This window comes from Nylanderia fulva, unplaced genomic scaffold (assembly GCF_048542155.1).
Source record: "Nylanderia fulva isolate GAGA-0341 unplaced genomic scaffold, ASM4854215v1 Scaffold6, whole genome shotgun sequence".
NCBI lineage: Eukaryota > Metazoa > Arthropoda > Insecta > Hymenoptera > Formicidae > Nylanderia > Nylanderia fulva.
Window position 1 is genome coordinate 6,544,739 of NW_028190698.1, and position 26,595 is coordinate 6,571,333.

The 26,595-nt window shown below is 30.5% G+C and overlaps 1 protein-coding gene across 1 annotated transcript in view; it reads left to right on the forward strand.

Moving 5' to 3' along the window:
- LOC114944628 (uncharacterized) overlaps nt 1-26,595 on the forward strand; it is a 60,860-nt gene that overhangs the window by 19,207 nt on the left and 15,058 nt on the right. The window contains exon 2 of the mRNA XM_085487735.1: nt 22,219-22,421. Within this exon, the coding sequence (XP_085343861.1) occupies nt 22,219-22,421 (203 nt within the window). The remainder of the gene's footprint in view (nt 1-22,218; nt 22,422-26,595) is intronic.

The window sequence follows — 26,595 nt, forward strand, 5'->3', positions numbered from 1 at the left end:
TATCGTCGTCGTCTAACCGCGCCTAGCCGCGTCGTTACGCGTTACCCATTATTTTCTGCTGTTTATTGAATGTGCCTACAACCGGTGAATATACTTTGTTCGACCTGGCAAGTAATAAAGCGCTTGACCGCGATTAAAGAAGCCATTTTTCTTTACCCATGTTTACACTTCATTATTCCGCAGCATTTCGCACACGGCAGCAACAACGATTAACCAGATGCAACTACGACATGTCTGTATCTAGATCAGCAGACTAGCTTGCGATACTGTGTTTTGTGTTTTTGCAACAATGTAGCGCGCAAAACAAACAATGAGAACCTCTCTCTTTCTCTCATTCTTTCTTTCTCCTGTGGTTTATATACATATATTATACTTAAAATTACTTACTTTCTCCGTCTAAAAAAATTTTTTAGAAACATCATATTCTTATAAAAAATAAATACTGGTCGACGAGTAACTACACTGCCACTTCGAGTTTCTGTTTCTTGAAGACATTGTTCTTTGCTAAATCTTTCACGCAGACGTAGCCAACGAGTCTGGCAATTATCAACTACAATGAACAAACATACATATAAGTAATGAATATAAATTCAGAAAATTATTAAAATAAATAATAAAATATTACCTGACATATTCATAAGTGATGCGATTTCCCTCCATGAATTCTCTTTCATTTTTGTATCTTTATACTCTTTTAGAAACGGGTCATACAAATGAGGATATTCTCTAACTGGATCAATTAATAATCCATCGTTTGTTTTGTCGTTTGCTTCATCAAATTGATGGACTGTATCATCCTGATAATCTTTATCATTCATATCATCCGGGATATTTTGAGAATAATATGCGTGTTCCATTTTCTCGTTAAACAATCTAACCTCTGTAACCTATAACTTTCATTTCATCTGAGATATCTAATCTAATTACTGTAATTTAATATAAAACAAACTTACTTCTTCTTCATTTAATAATTTCTTTAGAAAAATTTTTTAGAAATATATAAAAAAAATACTTATAAAACATAAATAATATTCAATTTCTTCAGGAGACAAAAAATCGAAGTTATTTTAGTCGTGTTAATTTGTCATGTATTTTAAGGATAAATATAATACTAACTGTTGCTACAATGTGATACAATGCCATGAGCAATGTAACTTGATTCGAACAAAAAGAAGGATACAAAGTTGACGAAAATATATTAATTATAATTAATAATTTTTCTAGATACCGAGAATATTAATATTGTATTATTTTAAAAAAAATTATAATTGTCGATGGAGAGAAATAGAATAGATAATATGCAAAAAACGTGGGTACAAATCATGGATGCGCATCATGAATATACATTGGAAACATTTCGACGTTTATCATCAGAATCATCAGCTTTCGAACGCTTTCTATCGTAGCTCTTTGATGACGCTCTTTTTACCACTTCCGCACAGAAGGCAATATTTCTAGATATAGAGAAATAACTTGTTATATTTGATTTGAATGAATTTTGAATAATGGATGCCGAGAAAAATAAAAATACGTTGCGATTTCTGCGACTGAAGCAATCAAATATTGAGAGCTAAACACATCTTAATATTGCGAAAGGGAAACGTCTCGAAGGAGATTTAGTAACCGCATATATCGTCGACGAGGAAGATCATGATATAATTACGTACGCTCAGGCCGCCAACGAAACTCGTTCTGACAATTTTCAATTTCCTCATGCCGCGTGAGTACCTCGCCCTCGCACTTATAGTTTGCTACGTTCGCATAAAGTGCGTGGCGAAGGAACATACATAGTTAGCTTGCGACCTTCATACCGCAACTTCCGCAATACGCGGCCGTGCACTCGTCTACTTCGTTATGTAATCGCGACCGACGAATGCAATCATGCGCTCGGACGCCACGGCTCCATTTCAAAGAAGAGAATTAAGGAGAAGACATGCGTTTCTTGTTACAAAGTTGCAACAGAAACTCTATACAACGTGCATACCAACTACGTAGGCGACTAGTACAACTACCAACAGTTTTTAATTATTTCTACGAAGACAGCGAAAATATTGTAAATTGGTTTTATTTTTGAGGAAAAGCAAGATTAATATTGATGTAAATTTTGAAGTTAACCAGATTGAACTAATATTTTCCACTTAAGAATGAAGCTCTATCTTGATATTTCCTTCCTTGTAATTCGCGCGTCTCAAAATGAAAGCATTTTTCTTATTATACGGATTTTATAGATTACGGAAATCTTTCATAATCTAGATTGCAGCTTTATAACAAGTTTTAGTAAGCTAGATTAAATTTAGTAAGCGTAGATTAGATTTCAAAGAGATTATAGAATAATCTTTTTAGACATTCTAAAATTACCATAGATTCTAGAATAGATTTTCCAGAGATTTTGAAATAATCTGACTATGAAAACTATATTTGGAGCTGTTGGATTAATATTGTTTACAGTATTGCATTACACAATTTTGCCACCCTTCACAGCGTTTCGTGTATTTTTCGCGCTGGATTACCCGCGACTCGCCAGCGTTAGGAGAGATACGTTTAATTAAAAAACACAGTTTGGAATGTGTGTACGAGCGTACATCCGACCCGGAAAAAGGCGCTTGCAACAGCCGAAACGAAAGCAATCGCGTTTAGATACAGCGCGTGGCGAACTGTCGCGTCGCGTCGTCCTAATTTCGCGCATGGCAATTAAATGTTATTCGTCGGTCATGTTACCAGCAAGGAAATTGCTCAATCAGAGAGCACCATGTACGGTTGTCTCTCTTTTTCGTCGACAAATTTCGGCTCCGGGACAGCCTCAAGTAAAACGAAAAAAGATTCGACTATACCGCGTTTCAATTAAACTTCTCACATTGTTGTCGACACGCATTGCCGTGATAATGATAAATCACTCTGTTACATTGTTACGTTCAATTTTAACATGAATTTCAAAACTTTTGTCTCAATTAACAAATTTTATTCCGATAAAAACACAACAAAAACGAGTATGAGTTAAATGTACTAAAATGTATTTTTATTTTAATTTAGGAAACATTGTAAAAAATTTTAGTAAAATAGTTAATTTATATAGATTAAATTTTTATAAATATAAAAGGTTATTATAAAATTATAGGATTATAAAAAATATTAATAATAAAGAATAATTATGTAGCTAATAGCAAAAGTACTAATTAATTATTCAAAAATTATTTGTTATAATTAATCATTTTCACATAGAAAAATGTTATAAGTGCTTATACTTATCTCGCACATTTTTTAACGTTGTCGACAACTAAGTTTTTTGTAAATGTTAATGGAATCACGATTTTATCAATGATTATGAACAAGCATTATTTTAACTTTAACTAAATTTGTCGATAACCTAAATTTGCGATGTGCTATATTCAATTTTATAACTGTATTAATTAATAAAGTTAGCAGCTTTTTAATAACTTTGTTACAATTATATAATTTTTAATTAACGACATTATTCGTTGTAGACATTATTCATTTTCTACGCAGTTTCTCTGTAAATCGTTATAATTAGTGAAAATGATGGAGGTTTCTCTCTTTATAGAATTTACATTTAAACATCACCTCATTCATTAATTTTGTAACAGCTCTGAACAGCTTATCCTTTGAAATAAGCTGTGGCAATGGAAATAATAAATCAAATCAACAAATATTTCAAGCAAATTTAAATATTTTTGTTTTATTACTAAACGTTAAATTTGTATTTGGTTAAAATGGTACCTATGTATATACCTACTAATAAAATAAATATATATATATATATATAGTATATAAAATAATATATTGTATTGTGTAATTAATAAAAAAATAATAATGCTCAATTTATATTTTATTTTGAAGATAAAGTGAAAAGAGAAATTTTCGCTCTTTTTATATGAAGAGATTGTAAAAGCTACAAAGCGCATTAACTGTGCACTTTAATCGTATTCTTCATCGCACCAGCGCTCAAATTCAGCGACGAATATCGTGCGCGCTTCAAATAAATTCTATTGCACGAATCGGAGGTGAATTGTTCAAAGACAATTTTGATGTTACCTTGTAATTCTGACTGTTCAAAAGCAATTTAAATTCTCGCCTGGCAAATTCGTATTGCTTTCACAGAATTTGCATCGTATCGTGTGTTTACTTTATATCGTTATACAGTTCGTGCTGCACAATATCTTTCATTGTATAATTCATTTATTATACACTGTTCTGTTTAATTTTAGCAAAGAAATTGTAGTATTTTTCTTATAATATTTATATAAAACATTTCTAAAGTTTGAACTATTTTAGTATTTTAATAATTATGCACATTATATGTATAACCCACCCAACTGTAGTCTAATAAATAATTTAATATATCACTAATGATATTAAAACTTAATTTTATTTTTTTTAATTTTACATTTTTTCTAATCTAACATTAATTCTTTATATAAACGCAATTTTGTTTAAGAAAAATATTTAAATCTGTTCTGTACTATTAAAAAAAAAATGTTTTCCTACACGAAAACGAAAAGATAAGCTCACGGCTCCTCCGGAAATTACAGAACTAATATATAATTTGTTCAAAATAAAAGTAAAAAGTATTTTAAAATAAATTTGCGTAAATACAGGGGATGCATATACCACGGCGAAAACGTGGTTGCGATAAATAAAAATTCAACGGCGCATCATCTAATATCCGGCTTGTGTAAAGTAATGCACGTACTTTCGTTGCGGATGCGAGCGGAACGCGTCACGTCACGAAGCGTGGGTACCGGGATCCCGAAGAATGCACGAGCGACGGTGATTGCCGGGGCTCATTAAGGCGGGCCCCCCGGAAAAGTCCCGAGCCACCTAACCGCGGGGACTGCGTGAAACGATAAATAGAGATACTAAGAGAGATCTAAGACCAGGAAACACGTGTTACTGCTACTCGAATGCGGAACTGTGTTGCGTATCGGCGCGCAGCGCATCGCGGAATATCGGGACTGCGATAGAAAAACGTGGACGCAACTCGCGATGGAACGTGGAACAAAATCATTAGGCCGAGACGATGATCGAAAGAAGTTACATCCATCGTCTGCCATCGCCGCGCGGCAGCTCTTAATTTTACTTCCTTCTGCCACTCTGGAGAGTAGCGGATATTCTCGCGAAATATATGTTCTGTCTAATATTCTATAAACTGCGTGGAGAAGAAAGTTGCCGCAGTTATTATTTGCGACAGTATTGCTAATTGCACGCTTGTTTTCAAATCATGTTAAAAATAAATCATTATATCTTCAAAAAATATTTCTAGAAAAAGATAAAAAACATATTCCAAATACATGAAAAAATATGTCAAACTTGTATGCAATAAATTAAAGAGAAATTTACATACCTATTAATTAAATCAAACTTTAAAAATTAGGACATTAATTATATGTATTTGGCTGTTTTTATCATAAAATGAAAATGTGACTCACCGATCGATGCCCAAAGCGGAGTTGACTACGTTGAGAAGCTACGTTGACCTGTAAATACAAATATAAGATCCAATATAGCGCAGTACTTAAAATAATTAATATTTCAAAAAATTAATATTGTACGTATCAAATTTTACTTATATTCGATATCAAATTTTAATATCTTCGTACATAAAATTTAATACATATCTACAATAATAAATAGATATTTAATGAATGATAATTTCAAAGCAATTATTTTATTTTCGTACAAATTTTTATAAGATATTATAATTTGTTTTTCTAAATCTTATTTAGGCTAAATAAATCATCATCATGAATCAAATATGAATAATATAGTATGTGCGCACGAAAAAAAATAAAAAATAATATATAAAAAGTAAATTACCTCAAGGTTGTTCCGCTAGCGCCCGATGCCTCTCGGGCCTGCTCCTCTTCTCAGATTGTCAAGGTCGTCAGGGTGCGTTGACTCACACGCGTGACATTAAACGGCGCTTCCGCACTCGGACGCGCGACACTTTACACGACACTCCCGCATTCTGAAATAAAAAATATGCCAATATATACTTATAGGAAATATTGGTAAAATTAAACTGTAAAAGTCCAGCGCGACACTTTGCATTCCCGAATTAACGCGACAAATCATCCACAACAATCCGATGATAAACGGAAGTGTGAACTTTGCATAAAAGAATGACATTGCAATAAATAGCGATAAATAATTATATCTTGAAAAAATCTTTCTAGAAAAAGATAAAAAATATTAAATATATAAAAAAATATATTCAAACTTGTATACAATAAATTAAATAAACATTTTTAAATTAATTAAATCAATTTAAAAAATTACGATATTAATATTTCGATATTAATGTATTGGACAATTATATGTATTTGGCTGTTCTTTATTATAAAATAAAAGTGTTGTTACTCATCGACCGATGCGCAACAACGGAATTATAAAGCTGCTGATCTGTAACATATAAATATAAAATCTAATTATAATAGTACTTAAAATAACTAATATTTCAAAATAATTATTATTGTATGCGTCGAATTTCAATATTTAATATCAAAAATTTCAATATCCTCTATATAAAATTCCATACGTACAATAATAAATAGATATGTATATATTTAATTAATAATTCTATAACTTTAGCAATTATTTTTTTAAGTATTGTTTTAAGTTAAATTTTTATACGACATTAAAATTTGTTTTTCTAATTCTTGTTTAAATTAAACAAATGAATCAAATATAAATACGAATAATGTCTAAGAAGTAAAATATATAAGGCTCTGATAAAATAAGCACCATAAATCCAATAATAGGCCAGTAAGAGCCGCAACGCGGGTGGTAAAGGCGTAAGTAAAAACAATAAAAAGGTATAAATAAAAAATAAACTAAGACAAAAAATTTAATTACACGTTACGATCCTTCCTTGGGATCATCTTCAGTAACTGTCAATACAAAAATAAATAAAGTATGTAACATAAAAAGTTTTTTTAAAACATTACGCTATCAAAAATATCAGACTAAAAATAGATATAAATACAGAAATACGTACATAGGAAAAATTAGAAATTATGTAACTCATAAAGTCATAGCAAAATTAGACATAAAAAAATATTGTTTTTACTTACGCCTTTACATACCACCCGCATTGCAGCTCTTACTGGCCTATTATTGGATTTTTATTACAAATAATGTATTCATGCAAAGAAATAATGAGAAAGAATATAAAAAATATATTATATTTATTCTATTTATATCTCTTATCGAGAAAAAAAGATATGATATAAATATATATAGGTAATATATAGATGTGCTCTAAAAAACAAGCACATATAAGCGCCGATCAATTTGCTATAAAATATGTTCTTAATTATTATAAAATAAATTATAATATATATATATATATATATATATATATTATATTGTAAAATTATATGTCTAACACGAATGCAAATGTTTCGTTCACTTAATTTTTTATGATGCAAAATATATAATACATTCGAAAATGTATACCTATAGTTAAGGAGATAATTATTGCTTGTAAATTTGTCGCAATAAAACGGTAATGTATAATTTTCATCCTCTATCGTTTCCATTTTAAATCAATACATTGTGCAAAATATTTGTTTCTCTTGTGAAATATTATTTTACAATATCGTATAACTACCATCTTGATACGTCCACGAATCTTTAATTGTGGAGCAAGCAAGTTGATAAAATCGCTAATTGTTTGTAGAGAATAATCGCGTTTTGAGGAACAACATACGGAGCGGATCGTACTATGATCTGCCAACTCGAGTTTCGCCTTGCGAATATTACAGAACGCGTACGCGTACTCGTACTTATAGCCGTACCATAAACAAACTCTAAAGACGTGTGCTCGACATGTTGTCGCCTATGTGTTAATGTAAATATTATACCGAATATTTAATGCTTTATTATTTCATGTTGAATATCTTGCTTCTTACATTTTAAATTTTATTCATGTAAGTATAAGAACAGATCGGATCCATCGCAGTTTTATTATTTAAATCATTGATTCAAGTGTCACTTCACTTTCTCAATCCAAAAATGATAATAATAATAAATTATATATCGCGAAAAAATTTAAAGCAATGCGAAATATATTTAAGACAAAAAGAATTGAAGAAATAATTGCCATCATATATTACCATTTTCCTATTCGCTTTCGCTTTCTATTTTGAGATTTCTATTTCAATTAAATAAATTGCACAATATATTTATACCTATTGAATACATATAGTTATTGTTTTGATATATTTATAAATTATTGATAATAAAAACTAAGTAATCTTGTAAGCAAACTTTTAATGGTCAAGATACACATGAAGCTATTTTTGAATTTCATTGATACGATCATAAATTCCTTCACATATTGTGCTATTTATTATAAGATTAATTAGCTCTACAATAACATTTCTGCGAATAATATTAGAATGCAACAAAATTAAATGTTCGAGCGAAATCGAGTATATAATCAAGAGACAAAAATTAAGTCTAAAACAAGAAAAAATATTACTTTTTATAGATTAGATCTTCGAATCTTGAGAATATAATTATTTGGTTTAATATCAATAGAAAGATTACATAAAGATCGTGAATTTTTAATTGAAAAATATACATGATATATATATATATATATATACATATTCAGGTAACCTACTCAATAATGTATCGACGATATGCCGTGAACATAATCGCACAGCCAATCACTTTTTATATAATACTTAGCGTCCCAATGATACTTTGTAGCATCTCGACAATATACCCTGAACATAATCGTATGGATAGTCATTTTTTATGCATGTTATGTGCATTTAACGACCATATCACTTGATCTCGATTTTTTCCATTCGTGAAAAGATTTTTGCAGAATAATATATCTAAGAAAATTCAAAAAATTTCTCGTGTTAACGTTTATACTTGCACAAATTGCCCGATTTTTTACAATTCATTTCTTCTCAATTATTACGAGGATCATCGCAAAACGGATTTTCCTATACTCAAGTTTAATTCGCTCTATCTGCATACGAGAGATGCAGCGATTATCGAATATTTTTCCATATGTATGTATATACGCTGAATGTTAAATTTTTTATATAAATATTTTGAAGAATAAATTAATGATTTATTAGACAATTAATGTATCACAGAATTTATCCTTATTTTATTTACTCGATCCGATTGTTTTACTACGCGTTCTCAATCGGAATTATATTTAAATCGTCGAAAACGTCAAACGATATAAAACCTCGGAAATATATTTGACTCTAGTATTACCGAAATATTTTACATGCTATGTGTACACACATACGCGAAATATTAAATTGTATAAGCATAAGCATTTTAAAATAATCGATTGAGCGGACTGATAATTGCTAATTATAATAATTATACGGAATGATTGCAATTCAAATGATATTATGCATGATAATATGATAATATATGGAACCTTTACTTTCTCGCTCGAGTCTCACTATGCAAATCACGAGACGATGGAATGTATCGCGCAGACTATGTACACCCCCACCAGCGCATAAAATATTTCGGCAACGAATTTTCAATATCAAAGTACGTATTCGGTTTTGGCGTCGTCTAGCTTGTACTGCGGCTCTAATTATCATTCGCGTGCCGAACAAAAAAATAGTGATATGTTTCATCGACTTTTCGATGCTCGATATACATAATTCGGATCGAGAACGTGCGGTAAAACAATCGAGAATTATAAGATCGAATAAATAAAAATAAAGATAAACTCCGAGATACACATTAATTGTCTAATAAATAATATATATTATATAATATGATATATATTGTGTACTTTTTTAATAGAAAAATAATAAATCTATATAAATAAATACTATTTTACTTTGTAAAGAATCTCAATTATTTCATGAGTATTATAATCACTTAAGAAAATAAAATACACATACAGAAGAATATAAAATACATATGTATAATATAAATCATATATGATTTTAAATTCTTAAATATATATATCAAACAAAACATATTTCAATTTTAAATATTTTAAATACAGGTAAAACTAGATAAATTTCTAAATCAGTTTTAGGTTGATAAGCTATTTTGAAATGCACTTTCCTATTTCGAATTTCCCTGATGTAACGATCTTCTGATTAAATTGTTTAAATACAACGTATACACCGCCAATTGGCGGGCGTACAAGCATCTAGAAGCTAAAATAATTTCGCATAATGGTAAAAACGCAGTACTGACACGTTCGTTAGCAGAATAAGTGACCCGTAGAACATGCAGCATATCCTGCCGAACGAAAGACGAAACGCCTCTGTTTCGTGTATCCAATATGCAATTAGGTTGATAGAGGTGTAATTGAAGCAAGGGAATATCAAACTCTGCCTACATTTATCCACAAGCTATCTCTCACGTACATTGTTCTACTCATTAGGCAACTAGATAATTTTTCAAGAATAGTTTTATTTCAGAGGTTTCATTTTCATTTATACTTTTCAATAGAAAGATACATGCGATTTAATTTTTAAATATACCGTTTAAAAAAATAAATATAACTGTTGTGAGTCATCCTTGTTAATTTAATCCATTGAATTAATGTACTATAGAGAGCTATATTCCTTTACTTATAATATAAATTTAATATTTTATTATTATATATAATATATTATATATGTACATATATATTATTTATTTAATATATGTATATTAATTTGGAATCAAAGTGATAATTATCTCTTTAGCTAATATGAAATCGATTATTGTGAGAATACAATACAAAAATACTTAATATGCACTCACGATTGCAATTATTTTATTAATGAAACAAATTTTATTCTAATTTACATTTTGAAATACTATCAATAATCAGTTAAGAAAAGACAATGTACTATGACAAATAACTACCTTAAATCACCGTTAAGAAGAGTTTTCAGTCGAGAACGAATTAAATTATATTCTCTTTAAATTCAACGCATGTCACGCGCATAAATTTGTAAATGTCATCCTTTTTTGTTTAAGCAAAGTGGATAATAAATAAATATATGTTTATATATAATTGAATAATAATAGAGCTTTGAATGGTATTAGTAGAGCATATATTGATTTGGATAAGAATCTGTGCACAACTCTCATGCGAATACGTGCAGAAATTGCTTCACGGATTGCCAGACCTCCTATACGCGAGCAAATTAAGCGCACACTGTGAACATGTCCTCTGCGCAGTGACGATTGGCGCGTAGTACAGCGTTAGGGTTTCAAACAAGTTTACGGTTTAAGGCCACAGTGGAAGTGTGGTTCAACAATCATGAAGCTGGGAAGAGTCGGGGGAAACATGAGAATATGAGTTCATTGTTGGCTACGTAGATTATATGCTTGTGTGTGTGTGTGCGCGCGTGTAGAGATGTATAAAGGGATTGCACCTTATCCCTTCCAACACCATTGTTAGTATAATGTGCGCCTATTGTTGCATTCGCTTCCTCATAACATCGTGCGTACAGGAATGAAGGATACGTATCGTTCTTTTTATTGCATTCCTTTTGCCTAGTCTACGCCTGGTGCGATACGAATCCACGCGAGGCTGTCCGATATGATACCGAGTACAGAACTCTCATCGATGTCGTCCTCATTTCGATTTCATGCGTCTCCGTTCGCTGGAATATACATCGCATTTTTCATCCCGGATCATTATTATTCAAGTTTCTTGACGTATAACATAATCAAACTTTGCTTGCAATTTGGACTTTAACAGGCGCATTCAATCTATCGAATATACCGAATAACAGTAAAATAAGGGAAGACGGCTGCAGAAGTCGCGAAGGTTTTGAGAAATTGCGATCTCGTAACGCGCGTCGCGACCCAACTATTATTCATCTTGACGAGTAATTCTTATCTCAATAGCACGAAGCGCTCTTTACCGAGAAACATACCGGGCGTTGTCATTCTCTCCATAATATTCTCGTTATCCTTACAAAACTTTATAATTGGCTGCACAAAGTATGTTATAAGAAAATGTATTGTGTTGAATAACATCTGACGTTTTATTAAATGACTCTCTTCCTAAACAGCATTATATTATGAAGATATAATACACAGTACATGTCACAAATTTTGTCAATTTATTCTTTTTTTTTTTTATAAAAAAAGTCTTTTTATAAAACAGTGACTTATAAAAATGTAGCACTTTATAAAAGAGCAACATGTACGTCAATTTAATGATCTTTGACAATCTCGTAGATTGATATTCTCGTAGCTTAATATTCTTATGCTCATTATATTTAGCGTAATGATTTGATTCTAATTACGTTACAAATTATTTTAATTTTTATGAAACAAATTTATATTTTAACTTTTTCATAATTTAAAAAAAATTAAATTCCAACATTTTAATGCAAAGTAAAAAATTAAGAGTTTAATGCTTAATATATATAATATTATATAAATGTAAAAGATTAAAAAGTTTTTACTGGCAAAATCCCTTCTAACGAAATCCGCGCTAAAACTCGTGAAAAATATGTTGAAATATGATAAAATGTGTTTAAATAAATTGTAAATAAAAATATATACACATCTCTTGTGTGAAAAGAATCAAATAAACGTTACATATATTTCGTGTATACCTATACGCAGTGAACCTCATTATTTCTGCAACTTGAATCGTACACATGACTTATCTAGCAGACTTAGCCTTTTCCATTAAATCGCGGAACGGTATGTCTAGATAGTAGTCTCGCCACCAGTTTCAAGATCGTGCCGCTTCGAGAACCCGCGATATCAGTTCTATGTGACTAGAATGAAGTTTGCTCGAGGTTTCCAGCAGCGCCCGCGGCCAGTCGTGTTACGAGAAGCTTCCAAGACGGTTCGCGATACATCGGATGCCGTGGTGGTATATATATCGACGAATTCACCACGCTCGGAGGGTTCGAAATCGACAAATTTCGCCCTGCGCCTGCCACCCTGCACCGTCGCTCTGAGATTCACTTCCGAGAGAGAAGCGCGAGCTGTACCTCTCCAAGAGCGAGTAAATCACAGCCGTACACAAACATGCCGCACATACTTCCAAAGTTAAGCTTACCGAACGGGGCTTCGACCGAGCTACGGCGAAGGATGATGCTGACGGGTGGAAGCGTCGATACGCGAACGAGAAGACAACGTGAAATTGGAAAATCCATTGTAACACACTTCCACTTCGTTCGCACATATAAACACACATATACACATGTCTATATCCGCGCGTATCATATCTCAAGTCACATATCGTACGCCTGGATTTGTCATATAAATACGTATATACGTATACATATATGTAAGCACGTAAATATACATAATGCATAATATGTGCATAATTCAATTCCGCAATTGAATATTGTCTACATATTTTTCATTTTCATATCAGAAATGAAGATTCTATTGATTATAGAATAGAATTAAGGCAAATGTATTAATAAGCTTTGGTCATTCAATTTTTATCAGATTTTTCTATTCGATTTTATTCCTGAAAACGTTTTACGATTTATGCAAGAATATGTCACAATCCAAAAATATACGTCGTACTTTGTTCTCTAATTTTCGTGTTTAATTTAGTTACTACTATGTCCAAAGATAGCCTAATAGAAGATCATTCATCTTCATCGCGCGCATTATTTTAAAACACTATTTCAACGGCCAAGTATATCAAGATGATGGAAAGTTTCAAACCAAAAGCCATTAAAAAGTTAGCGAATCTTGATAGGGAATGTTTATATCCATAGTCGGTCCATTGCTTTTCCTTTAGTTATGTAAAATTACTTTCAACTGATAAACTCAGAAGATAGTTACTATATATTACTTGTTAACTTTTAACAGCAAAAAAATAATTTACTTCAACCACATTTTTCGATTGATATATTTATTAAAACGTTATTTCCTCACTGTGATAGTGTAATAAAATCTGCCCTATTTTTCTAGAAGATATACATACATATAAAATATATATGTATTTATATACATATATATATATATATATATATGTGTGTGTGTGTGTGTGTGTATGTATGTATATATACACACATATGTATATAAAATATGTGAAAAAAGGCTAAATATATAACGTGACTTATATCCGTGTGGCTTCTCATGTGCAAACGTAAATAAACGACATCTCGGCAACTTTACACCTTTTCTCCAGTCGAAAAGTTTTGGCGAAAAAGAAAAGGCCTGCCGATGGTTTTGTAAGGATATCGCTCGGGTTTCCCCGTTTATTTCCTCGGGACAAATTCAACGGCAACGCGGCGCACGAGCAAGATATGCGACGGGTGGCCGTACGCAAAGCAACGCATATCCGCTTTTCCGCACCGCCGATTTATTCGTGCGGCTCAGCGGCAAAGCCACTTCGATCCACCCGACGGTAAAGACCTTGCTCGCCCATTCTCGTATTTGTAGGCGTCTCCACGTCGTTCTGTACTTCGCGGGCTTTCTATTTCTCTATGCGACAACACGTTACACAACCGAAAGCAGGCGAATACGGGAAATTCATATTTGCATATACGTGCCACAGCGAGAAAAGAGAAGCGATATTTGTTTGCGACTTATATATGCAGTAGAATATATTTTTGTATAACCTTCCAAATCTTGACAATTTTTCCCTAAAGTTTTCGCGAAACGTAATTTTTGCTATGCGAAAGAAATTAAAAAGATAAATCAATATTTCACATGAAACGGTTCTCAAAATATCTCCAAATTGAAGCAAATTATAAGCTATTGTTTCTATTATAAAAAAATGATCATTATTATGAGATTAAATTGAAAAATTCCCAGCTATATATGTATATGTGTGCGTGATTGCAACTATCAATTTTTCGAATAATTTATAACGTTAAATATTAAATTAAAAATTTAAGAAAATTCTGATTTAAAAAACGCGAAATAATTAACTCAAAATATCGAAATATCGTCTTATTTTCGAATTTATTTACTTGATGATATATACATAAACGGGTAATATATAAATATCGATAGAATAGACAAAGTTAATTCCTAATTAAAAGAATAAAGAGTATGCAGTACCGTGAGAGAGATTGCACTTGGTGCGTGAAAATAAGAGCAGATTCTCTCGTACAATGAAAGATGGAGATAGATAGTTTGCTCATTATTGCCTAGAATTACTGGAACTCATTTTCCTCCAGCAAGACAATAGTGTGATACGAAAACGTAACATAAGAGATCCGATTTACAATGTAACAGTATGTGTAAGCGATTAAATTACAAATTCCAAGTAATCACTTTTATCATTAGAAGCATCCACATGGCAGGAAGTTGATTGCTGCCGGCAATGCACAAGGCAAATTTCAATTGTACATTGAATAACGTAACGGGATCGTAACGCTACGGAAGTAAAAAATATAATACAAAAAAGTAATCGTCAAATTATGCGTTCTCACGATCAGCCGAATCAACCAAAAAGAACGCTTTTTCTTCTCTAAAATGTGCTTGAATGAAATGGGTATATGCTCGCATTTACTTTTTACAATTTTTACATTTGAAAATGAATTTTTACATTTGAATTTCAGCACATATGAAGACTCAAAGCGCGAATCGACTCGAATAACTTTATAGAATATTCACTACAGAAATACCTTTGAGCTACGCGATCAATCAAGATTTACAAGTTTTATAAAATTTTAATTTTTCCTGATTTCTGTTTGAATATTTCGCTAATAATAGGAAATGCGTTCGTAATTTATTATATCAGCTTTAGGTCATAAATAGTATTATGTTACTGGTAGCAAAATTATAAAAGTAGAAACACAGTACTATGTTATCGATCGCAAAATGTAAATATTTTTGCACAACTTTGCTTGAAATCAATCGTTCACATACATATAATAGAGTAAATAGAGTATAATTAATTTGAATGATTATTTAACGCGTTGAATGAACCGTGCTGCATGTTTTTGACTCATTCAGTCTTGCATTTTTAATACATCTGCAATGATCGAATTAATACATGAAATTGCACCCTTTGCGCACAATTATCAGAAAAAAATTATGTTATCGGACATATTTTACTAATTTTTCATCAACTTTTCCTAAATTTTATGCTATAGTTGACTACTGATAATTTATTTATTTTAATAACATTTGTTCCAGAATAACAAATTACTTTTATGTTTTTAGTCATTACAAGCATAAGCTAATTGAATTATAATTCAAGAAACTAATTAAATTATAATTCAAAAACTCATTTAAGTGATTTAGGCAGAATAATTAAATTTATTCAGAGAGAGATAAATTCTGTGACATATCTATTCAATTTTTGTCTACTAATCTTATTTTAAAAATTATTTTAAAAATATTTTAAAAACTTATTATATCGCCTATATAACTTAATTTCTTCTAAAGATGACATAAAAAAATATTGAGGTAAACAAATTGGAAAAAACAAGAAAATAGAACATTCTCTCTTGCATTCCTGCTACCAAGCGGCAGCGTATTATAAGTTTATTCTTGTTCAAACAAAATAAATTATATATAATTTTACTTGCAAATTACGTCAAAATAAATTAAATTTTTCTAAATATCATATCATTCGCGAGTCCAATGATTATATTCATATATGATATTAAATCTAAGCATTACTGAGATTACATTTTAATTAATTGTTTGGCTGTTTTAAAGAATAACGGAAAAAATTGGACAAAATTTTTTCACATATAAATAACACTTGACTTATGTAATAGGTATTATACAATTTCCATTAATATTAAATTACATAATTTTATTATACAGTTATATTTTTTATATAACGTTTTTAATAGATGAATTTTTACTTAATTAAAAAAATTAGAATAAAATTGTACGATTTTATATTATATTAAAGTTTTAGTTTGAAATATTTAAATTTATTGTACAAGTCTCTATTAAATAAAATTTATTTCATATATGATTAATATATGAAAATATAAGCCTAAAATAATTTTTAAAAATTATAAAGTCAAAAGCAAGAAACTCATCAGAAGTGATATAACCATCTTTGATGTGAATACATCAATCGAAAAAATCAAAACGATCAAAGGAATCCTTTGGGTATAACCGTATACAGAAAAATGTTTAAAGATGATGTTGTTAATTATAAAGTTTTTATGAGTATCATAAAATCATATAAAAGCTAGAGTATTCCGATAGTCCTATCATTTTTTCACTACATGGCTTGCTTCTTTCCGATCATGATTGATCGCTGTTGATTTAAAAAGTTCAAAGACTCGTTCAGTTTTTGCGATATTAAGCAAATCGAACCAGTAATCCATTGGAAATTAAAGTCGCGCAGAATGTGTTATATAACTGATATACTTATTTCGATCATAACTGATATATTTATGTCGATACATTTACATTTTTGAAATTAAAAGATCGTCCCGTATCGTCTATCAATCGGTAACGGATTGCGTATAACAGAATCGTGATGAGCCAGCAACTCATGCAGCTTTGAAAATGAATATGTAACGTTTTACATAATGAAATTTTATATTGCCTTAAAAATTTTGTTTTAAGGGAAAAACGTTTGTATATGTATCGTATGTGTAATGTGCTACAAGAAATTTATTATAATCAAAATTTTTTATATACTCTTATTATATAATCCAGTATGACTGACTAACCTATACCATCTTGTAAACGGATATTGTAATACCAGCTAAAATATCTGCACATTAAATATTAACAGATTCATTAGTGAGAGTCTTGATTCATTGTGTATTCTACGGTTTTGTGAATAATAAAGAAATTTTTCGCTGAGAGATTGAGCTCATATAAATTCTGGGATACGGCGCAGGCTTGTTAAATAAGTTCTAAAAAAGGTAGAAAGAGGTGTTCGTGCAGCTTTCATTCATCTGATACGCAAGTCGATCGGCGGGAGTTCGCCAAGTAAAAGGTTTTTGCAATGCGTATTTTCAATATCTCTTTTTCCCTCTCTGCTCTCGCCTTTCATGAAACAATAAAAGCTTCTATAGCTGACGTTCTTTCGCAAGAATGGGTTTTTCATTTAGTTGAGTTTCGAAGAAAGAAAAGGATCTCATTTCGGAGCACAGACTCTTTACGCCTTTGGCTTTTCCGGTCTTATGTCTGTAAGGTATCTAGCTATGGATATGCAGAATGTGCAAAAGGCTTCTCAAAGATTCGCACATCAGCATATATAAATGTATGCCACAATTAAGAGTTTAAGATTATCTCACAAATTCAAGTATATATAAATATATATAGCATTTAAACTTGATTAAACATTATATCATTCGCGAGTTATCATTAAAAATAAAAACGCAATTATACTATAATGTGTGCGCGACAACGTTTATTTCAAGTACACATATATACACACATATCATATATATGTATGTGAAATAAACGAGGTCGCGCAAATCTTGGTATAACTGCATTTTTATTTTTAATGATAACTCGCAAATAACATCTAACTGCTTATTCTAATGCATAGGCTGTACATATTCTTATTAAATCTATTATCATACATCTACATGCATTTATTACCTATTTTGTATCTTAGCTAACAGAATACATTGAAAAAATTGTTAACTCGACTAAACCGGTCAACTTAATTATTATTTTGTGAATTAAACAGATATATTAATATTTAAGTCAAATATACATTTTGTTAGATTTAATATGTTGTATTCAATTTAAATATATTTAATTAACAAAATAATATTTAACTAATTGATTAAGTCAGATTATATATAAAAATGATTTTTATATTCAACATCTAATATGTAATAAGTTAACTTATTTTAAACCGCTTTATTAATTAAATGCACGCATATTATATTGATTTCCGAAACTAGTGTTTCAATATAGTTATGAGATATATGAAATCGAATGTAACTAACTTCCCCCATATTGATTTCTTGTAACACCGCAAAAACCGATTAATGTCATCGATTTTGGAATCATTTGTTTGAAACAGTTTTACATAAATTTTCGAATCAAATACTACTTTGCGCAGATACATATTACACAATACGTGATAAACATACACTCCGCTCTGCTTATTGAGTTATTGCAGCCCTTATTAGCTGATTAATGTGTTCAATCTGTTGCTTGCTTCACATTCAATTATGGAATATTCAGTGCGTGTGGTTCGCCACGCTTCGCTATTTGTACAATATTTCTGCCTATCAACACGGCCAATTGATATAAATTCAGAGACGATAAAAAAAAAACTAACGAAGAATGCTTTCGAATCTGCTTGAATGTGCACTCGCGGACTTTATTATTCCCGCAATAATTTAAGGCTATAGTCTGATATATTCGCGGAGCGAGTTTATGCGATGCCGCATTGTCTCGGCGCTGCCGTTATTTATGGGAAGGTTTCGTCTTCCAAAAACGGAAGGCCCGCACCACGGTGAGCCGCGATGCGAATAACAATCGCGCGCTCCTAGCGAGGAGCGGTAATTAAGGATTAGCGAGGTGATTAGTGAACGCCTGGTATTTAAATCTCGATGCAGCGATCTGCGAGCGCGCCGTTGCATCCGCGCGCGCGTTGAGACTAAACAACTGATTATACGTAGCCCAACGGTGAAACTTCGCAGAGCAGACGTTCCAATTACCGCTTCTAATTACGCATCGCTCTTCTAATACGTCGGCCGAGTTCAAAACTGTGCGGTGATTAGTGATAAAGAGGCGCGCGTCTTTGTAAGTGAAAAACTTTCGCTTTACTGAGACGGAGATGTTCTGTCAGAGGGAATAGAAACGTGCCTGCTAATGATGCCAATTATATTACGGTTATTAAAAGCAAATGCATACGAGGAGGAGCGACACAGAAAATTGCTTTCCCTATTTTTCGCCATCGTAATGACGATATTAATTTTTTTTCCATATGTCGCATCAATCTCATGATTATTAGAGCAATCAATACATATGCATTTACGACCGTTATGTTTGACATCAAGGAAGTTGTTCAGATGCTGTTATTAAAATTACATTTTACGATCGAAACGCATCACCATGATCTCTTCTCTCCCTTCTACTTTCCTCCATCGCCCAACACCCAATTTCCCGATTAATTACTTTTCGTATTAATTATCGTTTAATTACTTTATCAGCACAATGAGTACCGGCAGATCAAGTCATAAATAATTAATTAGAAGAGGATCCACCGAAAAACTGTTAATTAATGACTAAACTTTCGCGTTAGTCCGCTATTGCGAGTCTCCGGCACGCTCGCTGGTAGCTGATCTCGCAAACTTACGCCGTGTGAAATATATAATCTCCTCGGGTTAAATTTTTCTTTATTTAAGCCGAAACAATAACGGAGATCTTTCGCAATGTCACCGATAATAGTTGGAAATTTGCTATAACAACGTAACAACATGCTTTTGCAAACATTTCTGTATTTCTATAATGCTTTTCGATCACATAGTGCTGACATCTCCCTAACATGTTTGATATTTTGTATCGCTAAATGCCTGCAGCACCTACTCTTCTGTATACATATTAATTAAGTTACAACGGATCAGTGAATTGTACAGATCATATTATATACATAATATATTCTCGAGTAAAATTCTTTTTTAAGCTATATGAATAAATCATCCATTAGTCTTGCAAATCTTTATTTTAGGATCAATTAATGATTTTGATCTCTTAATTAAAAATTTTGTGTTAATCTTTTATTAGAAAAAATGTGTTATAATAACTACTAATTTAAGATGCAGTGATCTTTCAAACTTTCGATAAATAATGCATGACAGGAGAGCACGTAAAGTGCACTGAAATAGTAATAAGTTCCAAACTCGATCTAAGCAAGTACGCAATGGATGCTTAAAAGTCGACGATCGTGATGTTATTTTTCGCGATCTTTACCGACGTTTTCTGGCAAAATGCCCTTTTACCCGTTTGCCAGTTGTAATCTTCGAAGTGAACAATGTTGACGGTGGCGGGATTACGCGGAAAGTTTAAGCACTTGTTCGTTTAAGTTATTATAAGATAAGCATCGCGCATAATTTGCTTTTTCTTGTTAGAAAAAAGATAGAAATAGCTTTTTGTGCGTCCAATGAAAAGATTTTACTTCTGGAATACATAATTGATTCCATGTAATTGTTCGAAACTGGTTGTCATCTAATTTAATTTGCAGCTTTCAAGACAAAATGCAATGTTTCGATATAATTAAATGTACTCTACATAACAAATATAATCTTTTAATATATTTCGAGCATATAATCCGAGCATATAGACAAACAATAAATATAACTAGGATAATTATAATCTCAGTTTATCATTATAATAAAACAAATAATTGTAAATTGTCAATTAATTAGCAATATGTTTTTCTTTTTTTTAGAATTTTTGATATAAAACATGGTGCACAACAAATAACATTTATTCTATTCAAACCAAATATTTTAATAACAGATTATCGCGTTATTATTAAATTATTAAAACTATATAAAAATCAGAACTGAAGAAGATTAAAATTCCTCTCAAATATTTATTTTAAATACAAGACATACACAATCATTTCCTGATTAATTAATGAAAAAAATAACTACGCTGTCAAAATGTAAGAAAATATTGTTGTCTAACAAATTTAGTTGACTTTTTTCTGGATTGCAGGCATTTTTTTCGAGCGGTACACAATAGAGAACGCGCTTTCAATGATAAATATCGCTGACTTTAATTGGAATTCTAAAGATTCTACAGATAAAAATATTGTAGAATATATATACAATAGAAATAGTCATATGAAAAAATATGATTGACTTACAAAAAATTTGCAATTATTTCAATGCATCTAAACAGGATATCTAAGTATGAAATAATTTAATTTTAATAATAGATTCTTCGACTAATTACATTTCAGATTTTTAATATATTGAAACATCAGCAATTCTTCAAATTTACTATACAGCCAAAAGTAAATGATTTTTCATAAATATAAAGCTTTAAAAGCACAAAAATTATTCTATTAACTATATATTATAATATATTTTGCAATTATTTTACATATGTTTAATATGATTGTTTATATATATGTGTGTATAAATCATATTAAACATCAGTAAAAATTGCAGAATATATTATATAATATATAGTTAATAGAATTTTTAGTTATTAAGAAAAACTATAGAAAAAAATAAATAAATTTATAGTCATTATTTTAATAGTTATTATTTTAAAATGGTTACCAGAATATATCTGCGCGACTTCTAATATTTAAATAATTAACTGAACCAATCACAATTTATTTTTTCCTGTTTCTAGACGTTCGAGGACTAAGCAATGTGTCGATTGACATTCCATTGGCAGTGGCAGCTGGTACAACAGTCAACATGTCTTGCAAATACGATTTACAATCGGAAGCCCTTTACACTGTCAAATGGTACAAAGGTTCAGAATTTTTTCGATATGTCCCTAAAGAAATGCCACCGATCGCAGTATTTGGAGATCTCGGAACAAAAGTCTTGGTAAGTAATATATTAAATAGAAAATAGATATATTAGGTTTGTAAAATTTTACGCTGCTCCATTTTAATTAGGAAATAGATCAATTTTTTCAGATAAATATTAAATTTATTCAAAACAAAGTGATAAATATAAGGCCAACTTATCGAGCTGAATATTCGAGATGTTCAGTCAACTACCATTTATTACATGTATAAATTATAAAACTACAGTCATTATATTAAAACTAACGCAAATTACAATCATTCTATAAACGTTTCGACCGCACGCGGTCTTCTTCAGTATAATTATTGAAATATAAATTCTTACAATTCACATAATATCGAAATTTAATTATAGTTATTCAGAATCAAGAGTTTTTGAGCAATTAACGCGTGTTTCAATCCGTCCTGTCCAACAATGTTCGCCTCGATATGATCCCTGATTTTGTTCAGATCTCGGATAGTTAATAATAATAGGACAAATAGGACATTAACGAGTAAAACATAGATATTAGATCATATATAAACACGCACGCTCTCCGATCAAGTAGAGTTTAAAATGAGCTGTCTTTCTGTATTGTTGGTTTGTTATGTGTCATCCTTAATAACTGTTAATAAGTAGCAAAATTGTCAAGAAGAACGATGATAGGTAAGCATACTACCAATTGTAGGGGATACATATTATAATTTGGACATACGTTGATCGGTAATTTTTTATTAATCGCAGCGCCTACGGAACGGGTTAATTTCTCGCATATTAACGATGAAACTATCCGAGATCTGAACAAAATCAGGGATCATATCGAGGCGAACATTGTTGGACAGGACGGATTGAAACACGCGTTAATTGCTCAAAAACTCTTGATTCTGAATAACTATAATTAAATTTCGATATTATGTGAATTGTAAGAATTTATATTTCAATAATTATACTGAAGAAGACCGCGTGCGGTCGAAACGTTTATAGAATGATTGTAATTTGCGTTAGTTTTAATATAATGACTGTAGTTTTATAATTTATACATGTAATAAATGGTAGTTGACTGAACATCTCGAATATTCAGCTCGATAAGTTGGCCTTATATTTATCACTTTGTTTTCAATATACGAGCGACAATTGTATTAATTTATTTTTAAATTTATTCATATTTAATTAACAATATGCCGATCAACCTAAATTTCAAAAATGTTTCAAGCACTTTGTGTCTATTATAAAGTTTTTATAAATTATTAATAGGATTATAATAATTATATATACCAATAAATAACATTCTTTTTAATTGATTTAAAAATAAATAGGTTTTATCTATATGCAATATATTCCTTTCTTTCCACATTTATTCATGATAAAGTTGATAAAAATGCTGAAATCTATCTATATAAATTATTTCTAACTGGAATCGTGCTTTTAATTTCACTAGTTTGATACACGCAATCGAGCCGCAAACTCCGTTATAGTGTCGTACCAATTAAAAGTTGGCTCCTACTTTTTAGCAAATCAAGTTTTATATTCGCACCTGACATGCAAATATCAAAGTCATGAAGATCATGTTTAAGACTATATATCGTTTTCAATAGTTGTCAACAATTTACTTCTCATTGTATATTCTTTATACGCAAACTCTATCTCATTATTTTATTTTTATTATTAAATTATATATTATTATATTTTAAAATTAATAATAATTATCATAATATTTTTTTAAATTAGATAAGCAATATTGTATTTGGAAAAATTTTTATTTTTAATTATATGTAATTTAAAAAAAAGATATTGTGTGTGTGTGTGTGTGTGTGTAATATCTCTATATTTTTATTCAAAAAGAATCGATTCCAAATTAATTAAAAAATGCATCTGTATAATTTATAATTTAATATCAGAGACATCTTATATGTGACATATAATTGTACTTATAACTTTATTCTTATTATCGCATCATGTTTTCAACTTAAAAATGTTATTCCAACATATTTTAAACGGTAAAACAACAATTTCTTTGCCCTCAATATCGGTGAAATGAAATGGCATTCACGTCATAACATGCGCAAAACGCATGGTAGATTGCATTCTGTATATGCAGACCAATATTTGCAGCGCATATCTGGCATGCATGAAGAAGAAATAGTCATTGCATGGCGGAAATTTGAAAGTCTGTACAAATATATAAACCCACAATTAAAAAAAAAACATATGCTATACAAATATATTCAACCATCGAAATTTTGTTTTTGTTATATGTTTCTTGCCTAGTCATGTAAGGAAAACACAAACAGCTGATTTGTTTATTTAATAGAACATTATAATTAATATATAACTGTTTGAACATTATATTATGCTTAGAAAGCTTTCAGGCTTTTTTCTTATTTCTTATATTATAACACACAATACCTTTCTATAATAAAATTATTAATTATTTTATATAATAAAAGTATTAATAATAAAAAAAGAATTCTTAGTGTAGAATATTGACGAATCGCAGTGCCATTCGTTTTCCCTTCCTAACGTGCTTTAGTGTTCCGCTGTTCAATATTTGAAATCCGTTAGCGCGACGATTTATTCCGGAAGAAAGCGTGCACCCTTTTTTCGTATACCTTCCCTATCGCAACAAGCAAATATAGAATACATTTATTTCGTCTACGTGCTGCGAGCAAATATACTTCCGAAGCTCACATTTTACGTTCGAAACAGAAAAACTGTATTTTTAAAATAAAAATATTTATATGTGATATTTTGTTCCGGCTTGTATATCGTTGTAATTCGTGACAGAAATTAATTTAACAAAATATAGGCACAGCAAATGTATTATAGTATCATTGTATCAAAGAAGCATGCCATGTAGCACCAGTTAAATTAAATTATTATATACTTGAAATAACAATTCATGTAACGTCATTGCTCATTCGGCGACAGAAATTATGACCGACGTTTATTTTACGCTTAATAAATACGCGAGGCATGTTAACATACATTTGCGCATAATATATTTATATAATGTAATCACGTGCATTGTGTTACAAATACAGCAACACCACATCAGCAAATGTATATTCTGTGCGGATGATATAGTTCTAATATTTAACATAAAGCATCTATAAATTATGAGGTAAAGATCCCGTCTACGATGATGGTTTTAATCTTAAGTTTTATCGTGATTGCTGCCATGCGGATGTTCTGTTATCAAGATTTCTTTCATTAACTAGTAATTTAATCGTTTAAACTGAAGCTTATCGCTTTTTCCCACATGTTTCAATTTGTCATTATAGACACGAGAATTAAGTAGTATATATAAATGGAAACAATACATTCACATTTTGTCTTGCAATCTAGAAGGTATAAAATGTCAATCAACCATTATTATTGCATTCTAGGCGTAACAATATCATATACACGGATGCATACAAAGCTTGCGTGATAAATCAAACATGATAAATTTCAATATTATTTTGAAAACGGGTCAGTTACGTGCTCTGGTTTCTGAATGCTCCCTTTTCCTCGCTTATTAATGCAAAAGATATTACTTCCGCTAACCAACACTGTTTGCTACAGCAAAGCTTAGTAATCTGCTTTTCATTACCGCGCATTTGTATAAAAAAGTTATATAAAAGTCCACCTTTGCAATTCTAAATAGATGAATTCAATAATTTATATAATAATAATAATAACATTAGTTTACATGTATATATAGACATATAAATCTTGTATGAATCAGTAATCAGTCTGTTGAAAATTTATTTTAATGAGATTACTTTACGGAAGAAATCTTTTTACGTCTCTATACTTTAATGCGACATTTCAAAGACAACTTTGAATTTATCACGACATCGGCACTTTGTTCACGGGCGATTACGACCCATTATCTCAACGGAGAAAGAAACGAGAACAGAGGAATTCAATTCGCGCACTACATATGTAATATTTCTAACTACGCACATATTCGTATATACCTATGTGTGGTAAGTAAAAAAAAAGTGTAATTACAAAATTAATGTTTGCGAGGCAAATTAAAAAAGCTGTTAAAAGAGAGCTTTATCCAAGCTAAACTAAAGCAGAGTTAACAGCTTCATTCAATCTGAATTAAAGCGAAGTAAAGCATTTACACAATCTCTTGAAATATTCCAACTTTAAAATTTCAACTACATGTAAATTTTGGTTGTTTTAATATAAAGAACAGTCAAAAATAATTACGCAGCTTTTA